At 43.2% G+C, this 17,635-nt stretch overlaps 1 protein-coding gene across 6 annotated transcripts in view; it reads left to right on the top strand.

The window, feature by feature from the left end:
* Positions 1-16,477, top strand: part of nhsb (Nance-Horan syndrome b (congenital cataracts and dental anomalies)) — a 52,193-nt gene extending 35,716 nt beyond the window's left edge. For 2 of the 6 annotated variants that reach the window (XM_081706135.1, XM_081706140.1), the window contains 9 exons: positions 1,718-1,879; positions 3,626-3,765; positions 6,027-6,074; positions 6,515-6,577; positions 7,560-7,755; positions 8,158-8,289; positions 8,863-11,841; positions 12,029-12,152; positions 12,332-16,477. In XM_081706135.1, the coding sequence (XP_081562261.1) occupies positions 1,718-1,879; positions 3,626-3,765; positions 6,027-6,074; positions 6,515-6,577; positions 7,560-7,755; positions 8,158-8,289; positions 8,863-11,841; positions 12,029-12,152; positions 12,332-12,944 (4,457 nt within the window). In that variant the 3' untranslated portion in view covers positions 12,945-16,477. Of the gene's footprint in view, positions 1-1,717; positions 1,880-3,625; positions 3,766-5,130; positions 5,167-6,026; positions 6,075-6,514; positions 6,578-7,559; positions 7,756-8,157; positions 8,290-8,862; positions 11,842-12,028; positions 12,153-12,331 lie in introns of all 6 variants that reach the window. The other 4 variants (XM_081706136.1, XM_081706137.1, XM_081706139.1 and 1 more) reach the window with 4 other exon arrangements.
* The last annotated feature ends 1,158 nt before the right edge of the window (positions 16,478-17,635 follow it).

The raw sequence follows: 17,635 nt of genomic DNA, 5'->3' as shown, positions 1-17,635 counted from the left end.
CAGATGCATTGTAATGAAGATTAGCTAGCTCTGTGGAGCCTGAGAGCTAATCAGTGACAGTGTGAAGAGACTACATTCATGGAATGTTCTCAGTAGAGGTCACACACTCAGCTCAGGATACTGCGCAGGAGAAAGAAAGTGCTGAGTGACAGAGACAGAAACACACCTCCACACACACACACACACACATTCTCAGAAACACACACATATACATGGACACACACATACACACTCTCGGAAACACACATGCGTTCAAACACACCTACAAATGCGCACACAGACATACGCACACTCAGAAATACTGTAGCCTCTAAAACACACTTCCCTTATGCATACAAACACAAGATCTACACATACCTATGCAAACGCACAAATACAGTCAACGAAACACACATATACTCTCACACATACACATCCCATACACGCACAAGGAGACAGGAGGGAGAAGTGAAGGAGATGAGAAGAGGAGAGAGAGGAAGATAAGAGGTGCAGTAAAAACAAAAGACACAGAGGTGATATGAGAAGGACCCGCCTACCTAGATACACTAGCCTGGAAAGCCTCTACCAAGTGCATCATACGAGATTCATCACGACGCTGCCAACAGCAAGTCAGTCAAATGTTTAAGAAGTGTGTGCCATTTATTGGAGTAAGAGCCAAGCTGCAAAAGGCACGTATGCTCCCTGAAAGGCTCGTATGAGATCTACCTTTTACTGCCTTTTCTTCTGTCTGAAGGCCTGCTAATGTTACAGCTACTGTTACTGTTATTGTTACAGCTATTGTCACTGTAATAACGTCTGTAAAAATGCATCAGAACGCAGAGGAACAGGTCACATGCACTTTCATATGACATGAGCTATACTATTTAAATATTAGTACCAAACTAAGTGTGTCTGATTGAGCTGTTTTACCGACTCTGGGTATTGCGGGACTAGAATTATAAGTTAGATGAAAGTTTTTTCTCTGTGTTCTACAGAGAAGAGTGGAATCTTTCCACAAGTCTGATTTTTCATTGACGCATTTAATGCGTATACGTCACAAATACTTGAACCGCTTCTTACTTTTAAAGACATTCACGCAGCATCATAAGCAACCAGCTGTATGTATCTATCTCCATCTTTGTCTCTCCCTTTCTCCCTCTGTCTCACTTTCTCTGTCTCTTTCTCGGTCTCTATCCCCTGTTTACTGGACAAGAGAAGCTTCTCCTGTTATTGTTGGCGACCAAGCTTTGATAAGGATTGGCTAATTCACTGTAAATTAGATATGAAGGGTTGCTAAGATACGGATGACTCGGGGCAGCTGACAGGGGCTGCTTCAGGGTGCATACTGATCTGCAGGTGTTGCTTTATACAAGGGGGTGGGGGGAGTCGGGGTAAACAGAGGCATTAAGTGCCCTTCACTTCTCAGCCTGCCTCACAACACAGCACACCATCTTTTTTCTCTGTGAGGTTGATTTTAGAAATGGTGGGAAAGAAATGTTCTCAGACCAGTCATTCACGGTAAATTTAGCCCTCACTGTGGGTTGTTTTTGGCTGTCTTTTGGCTGGTTTGTGGTTAAGATGTTGCTGTGGGAATCCATGAAGCACATAATACAAAATACGTTGGGACGTCTGTACCACCTTGAAGGCTGACCACAATTTGACCAGGCCATCTCTCTCTCTCTCTCTCTCTCTCTCTCTCTCTCTCTCTCTCTCTCGCTCTCTCTCTCTCTCTCTGCAGCCGTGTCTAATCTGGATATTGAGAGTAAGTTGACACTGCACTACCAGGCTCCCCAGACTCCATGGCACCAGCAGCACAACATGTTTCACCACGGCACACGGCCGCCATGCCTGGAGGAGCTACACCACCAAGCCCAGCTCCATCTGCGGGCGCTGCACAGAGGTGAGCCAGGGTAGCACCTCCTACAGGCTGTCAGCTCGCTGTCCACTTTTATTCAACCCATATACTCTCCAATCAGGTCAAAGAGTGCCGAACAGCAATATTTCCTATCAGTTATGCAGATGACAGGCAAATACACTCGGCTCTCTCACATGATTTGTGAGTGATGCAGCCCAGTACACTCACTCTGTCCATGTCTGGAGAACATCAGTGACTGGATGAATCAGTTAAATGGGAACAAAACCAGAGGTTATGGTTTTTGCAAAGACGATCGTCTCAAAATTAGGAACACATCTAGAATCCAGGGATCTACGAAGTAAAGCTTTCTAATCAGAAAGTTCAGCTCTCTAACAGACTCAGATGTCATCTTCAGTAATTATATCAACACAATCACCAAAACAACATTCTTAACAATGTAGTGGAATCAAAGATTCAATTTGGATTCAACTAGTGGTTCAACTAATGCACAATAGAAACTATTGCATATTGCAGAATCTAGTGCACACTGTAATCTCCAGCAGATTGAGTACTGTAATGTACAGTAATGGTCTCCAAACTGGACTCCAAAAAAAGTCCATTCATGAGCTACATCTTATTGAGCATGCTGCTGTGAGTTTTAACCTGGACGCTGAGAACAGAACATTTAACCTAATCACAGTGAAACAGTGTATGCTACACACATTTGCTGACAAACAGAACTTCCAGAAGAACCTGGATGTGCGCCAAATAGAATTTAAGTGAAGTTTATATATATATATATATATATATATATATATAGTTTTTTTGTTTTTTTTTCATTCAAATCTTTTCTACATTTATTTATAAAGCCTGTTGAATTGCTTTGTGTACGAAATGTTTCATATTAGTAAGTCCGCATGGGCCTGGGCCTTTCACGAGGCTTCACAAGTGGTGCTTCACCACAGGGCTCTCCCAGCTCTGATACACCTCCATCAGCTCTTCAGACTACACTCAAGCTCCTGTGGACTTCAGCAAGTCCAGGAGCCTGTCATGATGATTAGGAGACAAGGGTCACATGTCCGAAGGTCCAGTGTGGGTCCACTCTTTGTCATCTGACTTTGGTGATGGAACAGTGGTTATCTAAGACTGCAGTGGCTTAAATGTACTGGGTGTTTACTGAGTGGAAATAAACATTGAGATCACACTGCTTTTGAGGAACCCAGTGGGGACCAGAACCATAGAGCAGCATGTGGTAACCCGATCATCAGGAGAAATGCAAGCAAGGTTAGAGTTAGTCCTCTTCATGTCCCCCAATACATTTCTTCTACATCAGCCTATCATGCAGCAAGAAAAACTGCAACCAAGACAAAATTTCAACCAATTTACTGCCCTCTTGTGGTCCTGTTTTGGTCTTTACAGCATCTCTTCATTCAGACTATGAAGCTGTGATCTATAGTTCTGCACTGTTCCTGGTACATCCTCTTATTTTGACATGCTGATCAGTAGAGATAAAAGACTTTTACGATGACCAAACACTGCTTCATCATTTGGTTTTAGAACAAGAAAGTAAGTCTGTAATATCTGATCCCATGCTGCCCCCTTCAGTTGAAATGACTAAAGCATCTGAATTGGAGAGTTAAGCTTCATATATTTTTCATCTTTTGACTTGATCGTATAATAAACATTTGCCTTAACAGTGATGTAATAAATTGCCACTTGTTTTCAACAGCCAATTAGTATTTAAAGGTTTTTCCACTGTGTGTGTGTGTGTGTGTGTGTGATCTGATACAGATCAGCCACAGCATCAGCATTCAACCAGCAGGGAACACAATCGGGTCACTATATCCATCTCTGTGGCCCCACCCATGCCTACATTCCCCTCCCCTCACTCCCTCAGGAGGCGGGATCAGAGGAGCCGGCATGCCCGTATGGTAAGAATCATGGCTGTCATTACAGCTACACACAATATAATGATAATAATTATTATTATTATTTTAATTTATACAGTACCTTTCACAGACTCAGTCACTTTACAATAACAATAAAGATGGAAAGAGAAAAAAATATTAATCAACACGTTCCACACATTAATTAACAACTATTAATAGGAAAAAAGGTTATGAGACATGTTGAGAAAAGAATGTTTTCAGTTGAGATTTGAAGGAGGAAAGTGAAGAGCAGAGATTGAGGTAGAGTGTTCCATAATCTTGGAGCCATGACAGTAAAGGATCTGCCTCCTACAGAGATCAGAGAACTAAACTTGGGGTGGGAGAGGAGACCTTGCATCAGAAGACCGAAGTATACGGGTGGGGCAGTATGAGTGTAGGAGTTCGGATAGTTATGGAGGTGCAAGACCGTGCAGAGCTTTGAATGCAAGGAGAAGGAGTGTAAACTGAATGTGTTCAGAGATGGGCAGCCAGTGTAACTGATACAGAATAGGGGTGATGTGGGCTGATTTTTTAACAGGAATTCTCGCAGCTGAATTTTGAACATATCGAAGTGAGTGGATGGTTTTGTTTGAGATGCCAATGAAGAGTCAAGACCGGAGGTGATGAAAGCATGAACCAGCAATACTGTGGAGATGAAAAGGGCATTTTTATTCAGGGAATTGATGTGGGGTTCAAAAGAGTGTGAGGAGTCAAAAAGTACACCAAGGTTCCTAACTGCAGATGAGGATTTAGTCAAGACACCGTCCAGACTGAATTTTGAGATTTTGGATTTCGAAACAATAAGTTGACCTCCTGTTTTGCCAGGATTTAGTTTTAAGAAGTTTATGTTCATCCACTGTTTGAGATCTTGAAATAAAGTTAAGGTGGAAGGGTAGTGTTAGTCTTGGTTTTAATATAAATCTGCGTGTCATCATCATAACAGTGAAGACCATGCCTGTGGATAATCTGACCAAGGGGTAGCATATAGATAATGAACAGGAGAGGGCCAAGGATGGATCCCTGGGGAACACCTGGAGTGATGGTTTAAGTGTGTGATTTGTGTTTGCCAAAAACAATAAAACATGATCTATTAGAAATATAGGACGTGAACCATTCAAGAACCATACTTATAATGTCAGTGGTCGAGAGGTGGACCATATCTTGCTTGTACTGGTAATACTGTCTTGGCTACTTGATAGTGGTGTCTGTTCCTTGCTCCTTTGTGTAAAATGTCTTAAGTTATTCATTTTTAAATCATGATAAATGGCAAGTGAAACACTGAATGTTTTTTACATTTGAAGTTTTTCTAATATATTGTGCTTTCTGTTTTTTGCTTGTTGTTTTCCACCCCATTTGTTTATGGTATAGCAGGACAGAGCTGAATATCAGACACTGCATAGAAAGGTAACTGGAATGATGAGCAAGCCCAGTGCTCTGGCCCCTGTGTCTGTGAATGTTTTATCACTACTTTCAGAAGTGTTTCACATCCACCCACTGAGCACATCTCAGGCAACCGGACAGCCATTAAAAAATCTTTTTTTTAAAAACTAACAAAAAAACCTAACACATTTTACCAAGAAGTTACATTTTCTCCTTGGTTCACTCTCAAGATATTAGATATGACATTTGTTTTTCAAAAAAAAGCTATCAAACTGACAAACAAGAGGAAGAGCTGTTCTTTTGGCAACAATGTGTGCTGTTTGCTTCAGTGGTTTGTGGTTTCAGTGGTTTGTGGCTTTAGTGGTTTGTGGCTTCTTGCTGACGAGCTCCAGCCAGATTAGCTGAGATCTGAGCTGCGATCTTGTGCTCTGTCCTTCGTCACTCCCAGCAGGAGAGGAGCACCAGGGAGTCGGACATGCAGGCTTTGCCCAGCAAGCCCGTCCCGGTGCAGGTGCTGCTTTTATGCCCTTGGTGTTGTTTGATGAAGCGTGAATATTTCTTTGGTTTTTTTGCAGTCAGTTTGCGGTTGCTTTGGCTACGTTTTTGAGGGGGTTTTTTGTGAATGTTTCCTGTGTTCCTGTTCTGCATTATTGCTTTGTTGTGTTGATTTGGTTGCATGTGATTTCAGTGGCTTTAGGACAGTCTGAATGGTCCTGCATCATCAAAAGTCATGATAAGCATCTTTTTTTTTATGGTGCATCACCAATATATGATGTTCTTTTGGTTTATCCTCACCTGAATAGATCATTTTCACAACATTATGATGCTATTGTTCCAAAGGTTTTGCTCTTTTCCTTATACACTCATTATTTCCCATAATGCAGCAGGAGAGGCCTGTGAGAGAGGTGGAGTTTCAGCCAGCACAGAGAAAGGTAAATGGTGACAGTGTGACAGTGCTTACATGTTCAGAAGGTCATGAACGTGGACTCTGGGGTAAACTACACCCAATATCAAGTTAATGAACCGCATGGTCTCCCCTTCCTAACGAACCCCTCTAACTAAGCGCTTTGTTTCACTCCCCAGAGTTTCAGATCTGGAGCTGACAGGACTACCACATAACCCTATCATGACTTCCCGTTAACATCACCCTTTTTGCTATAGGTACACATTCAGAGAGCATCTCCAGCAATGAAGCAGCTTCAAATAAACCACTGCCGTCCTGCTATAATCAGCCACGTTTGGTTTGGTGTCGCAAAATCCTTTTGACATTTAACCAACACCTGTCTGTATTAATGTTTTCCATTGTTATTGCTGTTCCCCTCATATTTTTCAGGACCATTGCTGAGTTCTGTGTTTGCCATTTTTGTTTTAGCATGAGCCATCACGTCTCTCCTCCCCTACAGTGTGTTGCCCACTCATCCCGTGGGTCCGAAAGGTATTCTCCCTCCCTGCCGTCTCTGTTCAACCACCTCTGAGGTTTCTCTCCTCCACATCCATCTTTCTTCATCATAGATAACCTGTGAGAACTGCATTTGAATGTGTTATGCACTCCTCTCTCACTGTGAGCGTTTGCTTGCCTTTTAACTTAAAATTAACTTCAACTTAATTTTAGTAGCACTGTTTCTGGGTTCATCATCTCTCTTTTGTTGAATATGAACAATATCCTGATCTAGATTTTGACAGCATGCATATCTTACAATCTGAGATTTGCATCTGGTCCTAATGCTTAGCTTAATGATTAGCACAATTATTTTGAGGTTAATGTGGTCCTTTAACACACTTAGATTTGGAACAGCCTTCAGTGGTTAGTAGTACCATCACTATTATACTGCCCATTTAGGCTGATGGAAGAAAGACACTTAATTTATCTCCACATTTTTCCTCTGTGGCTTTATTGCCCTCTAGAGGTTGCTGAGTAACTTGTATCTTCTGTGGTAAGGCATAACCTTCATGCCTTATTTTATGCGTTCTCCTGCGGTGCTCCTTTTATTCTAATGAAATTATTTTTGGAGTAGAGCCAAGGACCAAATCCTCAGGTCTGGTGCTACATATCCCTCTTTCTCACTCTCTCACTCTTTCTCTTCCTCTCTGTCTTCCTTTTTCCTCTCCTCTCTTCCTGTTTCATGCACTACTGTGCACTTGTTCAAGATGAGTTGCAGTATGAATTTACGAATGTGACAAAATGCTTCCTGTGTGCTCCACACCACAGCTGTGTATGTTTATGTGCTTTCATTTTTATTGGGGCTTTAAATTAAAACAAATTATGCTGAGTGTTCAAGCTACCCCGTGAATTTCAAAACGAGTTAAGCAGAGTATAGCGACTTTGCTTACAATGGTCTCTTGAATATATAGCATAAATATATATGATGGAAAATGCACTGGACATTGCTGTAACTGCCAAAATCCCTCTGCCTCAGGCTGGAACCAGTACGACCATGGATGGTGCTGAGGCGGGTCTCAGTCACAGGCCCAAATGCCCTGTGCCCAGTGTGCCCACCACGCTGGACAAACAGACCAACTGGTCCAAAGCCCTTCCGCTCCCCACCCCCGAGGAGAGGATAAAGAATGAGTCTCAAGTCATCTCCTCCTGCATCATCCCTATTAATGTCACCGGTAAAAGCTGCACGCATAGCTCCTGCATCAGTTGCGTCGACGCTCAGCCATAATCCTAGGCTTCAGGAATTCTCTGAGTGCTAAAAGATCATAATCTGACTTTGGTGTAGTGCATACTGAAGCCTGAGCAAAGCTAATCACATCTACTTTAAAATGTAGAAAATATCATCTTTCCATATTTTAACTCTGGGAGGTAAGTCTTCTTAAAAAAGTACAACGACTTTCTCAATGTCTTTTTTAGTAACCAGATGTTAATCATCATACTCAATTAACTCAATTAACTCAGTGTTTTTAGACCTTTTTAAAAGAAATCCCACCAGGGTTAGTTGTGTAAACCACATGGGGTAGCGTCAGGTGTGGTTGCTGGAATGTCTCCCCCTGACTCTGCATCTCTGGCTGCAGGTGTGGGATTTGACCGTGAGGCCAGTGCTCGCTGCTCCTTAGTGCACTCACAGTCTGTGTTGCAGCGGCGGAGGAAGCTGAGGAGGAGGAAGACCATCACCGGAATCCCCAGACGAGTACAACAGGACATGGGTATGACTGCCTGATGCCCTCCTTCTAAAGTGTGTCTCTGTGAATCACGTGTGACCAGAGACAGAGAGTAGCATGACCATACTGGCTTACTGTCTTTACTGTCCTAGAATTAGGGTTCCAAGATTACATGCTGTGGTCGTCACGTATGTTAATATCAACATTTGGAGGGCTTAGCCCTTAGTTCTTAGTGGGATTCCTGGTATTTGGTTGCTATATGGCCATTTAACACAATGTGTACATATGAAGTCCTTTTACTAAAATACAGAAAGTTTATTAAAGCTGGTGAGGAAGCAAGTCTTGCATAAAAGGTTAAAAACAGTGGGGTTGTTGTGAGGAAAAGGGTTACAGAAAACCACCTGTCACAAAGTTAATATACTTGGTTCTTATTTCTGTACAACATGTCTGAAGAATCTGTAATTTGATCCAGACAGAAAGGAGGTGCTATTTCAGTATTATGATACTGATCCCAATGAAATTCCATTCAGGCTCAGAAATGTCAAAGGTCAGGACTTTCAGTACAGTTGCCCGTTTTTGACTAATATCTGGACCTTACTTTTTCCTAACTTCCAACAGACTCAGATGAATCTCCTGTGGCCAGAGAGAGAACTGTGGTGGTCCATGTCAACCCACACATGTCCCTGTGCCAGGAGGAGCTCTCGCTTAGTGGCCGAGCCCTAAACACCAAAGACTCTGGCTGCCAGACAGATGACTTCCTGATTGGTGCCCCATCCCGGAGGCGCATACGTGCCCAGAGGGGCCAGGGAATTCCCACCTCCCTCTCCCACTCCACAGGAAATATCACTTCCTTACCAGATCGCTCTGATGCAACGTACACCACTGCATCCGGCACTCGCCTGCGTTCAAGAAGTTTACCCCGCGAAGGCGGCCGACTCCGGGACAAAGACCATGATGACAGCGACGATGACGATGATGAGGAAGATGATGAAGAGCTCTCTCCTTACGAGACTGAGGACTTCCTGCCAGGTCCTGGGCAGAGGGCTCTAAAAGATGAGGAGGAGAGCACAGATGACCAGGCCATGCCCGAGCTTCAGCTCGGGAGCTTGAAGCGGATGCAGCACTCTGGTAGTCCCAAAAATGCCTGGATCGAGAGAGGGAGGTCCAGGCTCCCACGCAAAGCTGACATGGGTAGCTGTGAGATCTCCTCCAGCTCAGATACCTTCAGCAGCCCCATTCACTCTGCCTCCACCACAGGTGTGCTCGGAAGCCAGATTGACCACAAGGAAGACCACCAGTCATCAAGTGGCAACTGGAGTGGAAGCAGCTCCACGTGCCCCTCCCAGACCTCGGAGACAATACCGCCAGCTGCCTCACCTCCGCTCACTGGCTCCTCCCACTGTGATTCAGAACTGTCCCTCAACACGGGGTCTCATATCATTGACGACACCACTGGCTTCATCATCGACCCCGACCACATGGACAGGCCACAAGGCCAGGGCCACAGGTCCAGCTCCTTCACCTCCTCAGCCACAGATCAGATGGACGATGCAGGTGTCAGTACTGCTAGTGATGGGGAGTGGAACTGCCACCAAGAGCAGCAGGATCAGCCCTGTCTGCAGGACTTCAGCCCAAAGCACTCCAGAGAGGATGAGAGCGGCCTGAGCTGTCCCAGTTATTCCAGTGGGGAAACGTATGAGAGCTTCAGTGGCCAAACGCCAGCCGAGAAATCCGAGAGCTCTACCCGTTACACCGTTGATACTGGGGGATACTACACCTCCATGCACTTTGACTGTGGTCTTAAAGGTAGTAGATGCTATTACAACTATGCAGCCATCGACCCCGACTGTGGCCCAAGTGGAAACATTGCACCTGGCATGGGAGAATACCCTCCACCAGACTACCAGGGAACAAGGACACTGGGAAGACAGTGTCTCTCCTTACGAAAACCAAAGGCCAAGCCTCCCCCACCAAAACGTAGCTCTTCATTAAAGGAAGCAAGCAGCAGCACAGATGTTCCAGAGCAGAATGAACCAAAGATTATGAGTGAGCTGCCCCTGCCGTTGTCTTCCAGGGAAATGAGGCTGCAACTAAACTTGGCCGGATCTGACGAGCGTCTGAATGCTGCAGGTCTCTGTGACGAGACCCTTGGCAGCTGGGGTATAGAGAACGTCAGAGAAATGCTCGACTGCTCCTCTCCGTTCAGTTCCTCCGACACACATTCCTTTAAGGATGAGGGTGCAGTTCAGTCAGACTATGCAGACCTCTGGCTCCTCAATGACTTGAAATCCAATGATCCTTACCGGTCGCTGTCCAACTCCAGTACCGCTACGGGTACAACTGTTATTGAATGTGTCAAGTCACCAGAAAGTGTGGACACTCAGGCCTGTTGCCCCAGGTCCAGACCCACCTCGCCCACAATCCCTCCACCGGAGGCTGAATACAAGATAGGCTCTCCTGAGAAGCTCGCAAGCTTGGCGTCCCCTTCCAGTGGATATTCCAGCCAGTCAGAGACGCCTACATCTTCCTTTCCTTCTGCATTCTTCCCAGGACCTCTGTCCCCAACCAGCGGCAAGAGGAAACCCAAAGTACCAGAGAGAAAGTCCTCACTTTCTTCCCTCCAGCAGCAGCAACTTGCCCTTCGAGACTTAGGCTGTTCCTCCAGGAGGGATACTGACACCCAGGCCATGCCTCCCAGTCACCTTGACCTAAGTGCTCTTCACATCAAGCCGTTTGTCCACAGGACCCACATGCATGTCCTCCACCAGAACAAGCAGAAAGCAGCAGTGGCAGCAGAGGCTCGTGCCGCAGCTGCCACAGACAGTGCAGAGGCGGCTAGCTCCGCCCATCTGGCCATCACTCCAACTGTTCTGAGATCAATCCAATTGCGATCCATCGAAAGAGCGGCTGAGTGGAACCAGGGGCATGAGCAGTTCAGTGTGCATCCCTCAACACGTCCCAAGTGTCCCACAGTTACAATAGAGACCCCACCGTCTGACAACAGGTACAACAGGAAACCACCAGCCTACAAACCACCTGTTGTGCAACATTGTGAGGCCCAGTTCTCACCTGCAGAGGGCAGCATTGCACCACACGAGGGGATAAAAATAAGGCAAGAGAGGCATGGTCCAGGAACTTACTGGGCAATGACAGCTTTCAGAACACCTGTGGAACCAACCCACCCACCTGATGATCTGTCAATTCCAAGATCCCAAGGCCCTGACACCCACAGTGCCCAGCAGAGTGCAGAGGGCAGCAGGTGTCCAGATGACCAAACAACAGTATTGGCAGAAAATGTCAAAGGTGAACACAGTCAAGCACCCAGGCCAGACCCATTGGCAGAACCTTCTTTGTGTTTGAGCAGCACAATGTCTCCTCCTGCTTATAGCGAAATACACAGGAGTGACTTTGTATTGTGCCACAGCCCTGACAAAGTGCCTGCTATTAGTTCAGAAATATCATCGCACACTTACACAATCAGCGAAGCCGGAAGCAAAGAGGAGGAGTATGAGACATCAGGTGTCACTACCAGAAGTGCCTCACAAGATGGACGCGAGGATGAGTCAACCCCAGATACAGAGGACTACTTCAGCAAAGGTAAGGAAGGCTTCATCATACCAACAGCAGAGGTAACGGTTCAGAGAATTGTCTTACCATATAAATTTTATTGCTTTTGTGCTTGTTGTTTTATATTTCATAGTTGTAATACACAAATTTAGCCTAGGCTGACTGACAAATAGAATGAGAATTCTAATGAAATGTGAAATCAATTTCTTTTTCACAGACTCAACACCCAGTGACAATTCAATTTCACCTCAAACTGATGACTCAAAAACCGATGACGATAGTATATTTCCTTCACCTAATAAAGTACGCACAACTGAAGATCTCTTTGCTATGATCCACAGGTGAGCTTGTTAGTTTTTAATTACCACTGTTTCATCCAGAGTCAATAAAGTTCTGTCTATCTTTAACCTTTTATTTTGGTGTCATTAATGCAGTTTTGGCCAGGTCAGCTGCTATTCCTGGCTCTTGTGAACATACCCCTGGCCTTGTTATTTGATTTATTTTACCAAAATTATTTTAGGTCAAAGAGGAAGGTTCTTGGGCGGAAGGATTCAGGGGAGCTCACCGGTAAGAGTCGCATTGGCGGCACTCATGTGACAGCCCCTGTCAGTAACCCTGTGCCATGCCCAGTCACCCCAGTAGCACCAGTGCCCCCTACAGGTTCCCAGCGAGCCTCAGGACCCATTTACAGGAGTGCCAAAAAGTCCAGCACCTCCAACGAAGAGTTTAAGCTTCTTCTGCTGAAGAAGGGCAGCCGCACCGACTCCAGTTACCGCATGTCTGCCACGGAAATCCTCAAAAGCCCCATCACCCCCAAATCCCCGGGGGAACTGCTACTGGAGGCTGCAAGGCACCAGGAAGAAACTGCTTCACCACAGCAAGAGTCTCCATCCAGCGTCGAGCCCCTTCTGAGCCTCCCCAGCCCATTGCCCAAGGCCAACACTGAAGGGTTCTCCACCAAAACCCTGGTGATGTCAGCCGCCTCGAGGCAGGGCCGCTCCAGAATCCCTCCGGCAGCCAACAGCAGCAGGTACAGCACTCGCAGCAGGCTATACACAGCCCCCATGCAGGCCATCTCTGAAGGAGAGACTGAAAACTCAGATGGAAGTCCACATGATGACCGGTCCTCCTAGGGGTTGGGTTTACTTCCGATTTTTTTTTTTTTTTAACCAACCAACAAAACATCAAATCCCTCAGAATAAGAAAAAGATATTTTAACTAAAGAACAAATTATGTTACAGACATTTAAATAAGTTTTCCCTCTTAAGTATCCCATCGTATCTTAAGATTGAAAAAATTCCTTGGTCACTTTGAACTTTTTGTATTTTATGAATTGAGAGAACATATGTTTTAGCCATTGTTTTTTTTCTACCACATGCTATGGGAACTGATAGTGGTTCTCTTATAAATGCTTGCCATCTTGACATTCCTGAAGAAACAAAACCATAGCTAGAAAGTGAAGGATAGACATTTGTTTGCCTACATAGAAAACATATTCCTTTATTTTTAGAATTTAATGGCGAATGGATTGACTGAGTGTTAATGTGTTTATTTTTGGTGAAAGGCTAATAGTCTGTGTAGTTTTGGACATGAACCTGCTAAACTCCCAGTGAGGAAGAGTCGAATCTGCACCACCATCCCTGAGGCCAGCTAGTATTTACAGAAGATCACATCAGATTTACATATTCCTAGTAGGTGTTATTTGTAGCATTGTTATATGAAGAAGTGTGTTGCAGTACCAAAACCTTACTTGCCTATGACAGTGATTCCTAACTGGGACTTTAGCTGGGCTTACATAGGACAATCGCACTGTGACCTTTTCCAACAGGAGGTCTGGGAATGCTGGAGAACTGTTCTCCAGGCTCATTGGTAAATGTTATAGACAAAATCTCTATATTGAGAAATGAATTGGTTTGCAAATCTGCAAATATTTTGCACTCGTCTGAAGATTATTCCTTTAAGACAACTGCATTAAATGAAATGCTGTAATGTATATTTATTAGACAAACAAGGCCACGTGTGATCCATCCAGTGTAAGAGTAGTTCTCACCCATGATCTGTGAGGTTAAGATATTTCCTTGTATTTTAGGTTACTGGTTATCATGTTGTTTTTAAATAGGACCGTCCATTAGAATACCAACAAACGTTTACACTAACAGAGGAAATTTGTAAGATATTTTATTTTTTAGTGCACTTAAATGGGCTACTTATAATGTGTAAATTGTTTTCAGGTATAACATGTAACAACCTTAACATACAGAGGCCAATGTCTAAGACAACTATTGCAACTATCGTAAAACGAGTTCAGAGAAACAACACAATTGAAATCTTCACCTGTATTCTATGAATACCCTAACAATTGTGCGAACTTTTTAGTTTGAGTGGGATGTTTGCACTTTTGCAATGAATTGTTCTACTCAAGAACAGAAGTCTTCTTTCTTTTTCTTTTTTTTTTTTTTTTTTGAGGTCAAAACTCAAAGAAAATGAGCAAGATTTGTCAAACTTACACTGTGCCATAGAGAGTGGGGGAGACAAGCTGTGAACCGAATCAGTTTTCATTCCAGATCATCCTTTTCCACTGAGCACTGACATGGTGCTTGCATTCTTTCATCGTTTTTGTCTTCTCTACAGCATGCAATAAGAATTCATAAGGACATATTCATATGAGAAAAAAATATTCACTTGAATTTGTTAAGTATGTGCTATGTTTAGTAGATGTACAAAATGTTAAAGTTTTCTGTTGAGATTTGGGTTTTCGTATTGTGTGCATAGACTGAGCTGTACCCCTATGTGGGAGAACTGGACAATCTCGATAAAGCACTGTTTGTGTAAAAGAAAAAAAAAAACACAGTAAAAGACAGCAGTATATATTTGTGGACAGGGTTAGAGTAATGTCTTTAGGTGATGCCTGTGTTTGTTCTGGGGTAAGATTGTGGAAAATAAAGGTGTAAAAAGGATCAACTTGGAAATACAGTAGAAGGACAGCTGTGTTTATGTAGCCGTGTCCCTCAGTATCTCTGACGATTACTGATTTGCAGTTCTGGAAAGCTGTATTGTTCATTACGTGTATATATGTGGTTCTGTGACTAACAAAAATATGATTATTCTGCCTTTTATTTTCCAGACTGTTGAATTGCCGTGTACTGTATGTCACGTCAATACCTTGTAGTACTTTTGTATACACACACACACACACAAAACGCTCCATGCCAGAGTAACATTCAGTATATGAATGAGGCTCTGCATGAGTTCTCTCATTGTTTACACAGGTAGATAACAAGGAAAAAACATTCACAGTACCATAAGATTTTCCTTTGTTTTCAATCTCATTGGAACTTAAGTTCTGTTCTTAGTTTCAAATCCAAACTGAAGAAATGCGGGCTGTCCCTTTTCTGTGTGTGGTCACATGCTTTGGGGTCAAACCTATAAAACTATGAACTCTATTAAATCCTCTATTAGATTTCAACATTTAATAAGAAAAAAATAAAATATTTTTAATGATGGGATATTTTATCCAGAGAATTATTTTGTTAATAAATGTAGAAAAGAATAATGATAAAGCTTTATTTAACTAAAAATGACTGAACATATTTCATATCAGGGGTGTATTAGCCAATGGAAAGTTAAAATACTGTACTTATGAATCTTTCTAATTAGCTGTAAACTTGCATTATTTACATATATGCTGTATGATATACAATTCTAGTCAACTGGTTTTGGTGCTCGGCGCTAACCTGCCCAGGCAATGTTTATGTCACTGTTGTTCTCATAAAAGTTGCTTTGGTTTATTCCTGTTTTAAATCTTTCATCAAAGCTCATTCACACCAACTTGAAGTTATTGTAGCAATGCATGCGTACATTTTCACTTTTTTCCTTATTTTTCCCAAGACGCTGCAGTAGCCGGATTTGAAGATTTTATCGGCCTAAAGAGCATTGGTTTTTCCTCTTTAGGAGGAACCGTGAGCTGAAAGGCCTTCTGGAATATTTCCTGTTTAAGTGATAGTTTTACACTGAGCTGTTGTCACCACAGTGTAGGACTGTTTTACTGTTCCGAATATACCACAGTTACAGATCCATGGTGCGTTTAACACATCTGCACTCTGCATTTCCCGTTATTTTCCATTCCTGCACTGCATCTGAAGTGTTCACTTTGCACCGTTCTTGTGTATTTTCCGTTTATTTAACAACTACAAGTATCACGTAAAGTATCACACTGCACAAATGGGGAAAAACATTCTGCTTTTGCCAAAGGGTTTTCCAATGTGGACCGGTGTGAAAGGACATAACAAAAGGAAGCTAAACAGAACTTGTATGAATAAGTGGGGGTTATACTGCAGAAGTCTCTGTAACCCGAAGCTCTTTCTCAAGCTTCATTTCAAGACCTGCATCTAATTTGTATTTTTGTATAAACATGTACATATGATCTTTTTAAAGAAACAAAAAAATGTTGCAGTTGTTTCTTTTTGTAAAATGTTTTCAAAGTTTACATTAATTCCAAGCCTTTGTATATTTTTGAGCAGTGCAACACTCTCGGTCCTTGTATTTATTTTTTAGTAAACATTGTGACAATTCCACTGTAAATTTGATCCATTTCTTGCCAGCTCAGCTGGCCTGCTCGGTAATTGTGCATAGAGAAGGCCAATAAATGTGACTGCGTTGAAAATAATTCCAGAAGTCTTCTTGCTTATTAACATTATTTACTGACAGAGGAGTCTTTCATGTGGGTGTCCATTCTACTAAAATAATTCCTAACATGTGGGAATGATTCAGCGTTTAGGTGGTCGTACATATTTTAGTGGGTCTGTTGTATGTCTTGTTAATTGTTTAGTATATTTTTGAGGTCATGGGTAGCCAAAGACAAATTTCCACATTGTGGACAGTAAAAGCAATCAATCAATCAAACATTAAAAGCACATGTGTTCCCTAGAGCCCATGTAATCCTCATTTAGTTTAGCAATCATTCAATGGCATGGTGTTGACTCAGCTGCATTGACCTGTATGTGAGCTAAGTGACCTCTATATGACCAGTGACTTCTGTATGACCTCAGTGACCAATATGTGCAAATTAGAAATTTCAGTATTAGAACTGAAACTGGTCACTATTTGTGCAATATGTTCCAGTTCATGTCATAAAAAGTGCCAGAGACATTATATGGAGATCATATAAGCAACCACCAGGGGGCAGTACATTATAATGAGTGAAGCAAATTTAGAAACGTCTTAATATGTCGTTAGGTTTTGTCAGCAGCATATTGAATATATAATATATAGCTGAATGAGCTATAGCGCTTGGAGCTAATCTGTACTTGGTGGCAGCACGTGGTTCTAGCAATGCCGAGGTCATGGGTGTCATTTCCAGGGTACACACGCACTGTCGTACTTACCACGTTTCCAACAACAAAGTTCCGGTGCCGGTGCAGTTTTGAGAACGGACGGCGTTCCAGGGGTTTGAGAGCCTAAACGATGACATACTCTTGACAGTGGACGTTCCCTAAGCCAGAAACAAAATCGGAAGACATCGTAAAAACTGCATGATGGTACACGCGCTTCTTTTGAAACTTTGAGTTTTGCTTTGGGGGCATGTTTAACCGTTCAGAATCAACTTTTCTTTCAGGACCACCGATGATTAATTGCTGCTGTGTTTTTGTTTTGCTGCGGTTGTGTTGCTTTTGGGTTTAAATGGCGGAAAAGCTGATTAAAACAACAACCCCAACTTTACGTGGCGACGCCAGGCTGCGGTGCAGGTTAGCTGGTGCCAGACCAGCAGGGTTATGGGGCCGCATTAGCAACAGTTTTGCTGGCCGAGAACCTTTTTTTTTCCTAG

This window comes from Electrophorus electricus, chromosome 23 (genome assembly GCF_041902795.1).
Source record: "Electrophorus electricus isolate QZ-2024a chromosome 23, ASM4190279v1, whole genome shotgun sequence".
Lineage (NCBI taxonomy): Eukaryota > Metazoa > Chordata > Actinopteri > Gymnotiformes > Gymnotidae > Electrophorus > Electrophorus electricus.
Note: the sequence above shows the minus strand (reverse complement) of the source record. Positions and strands in the feature narration are given on the sequence as shown.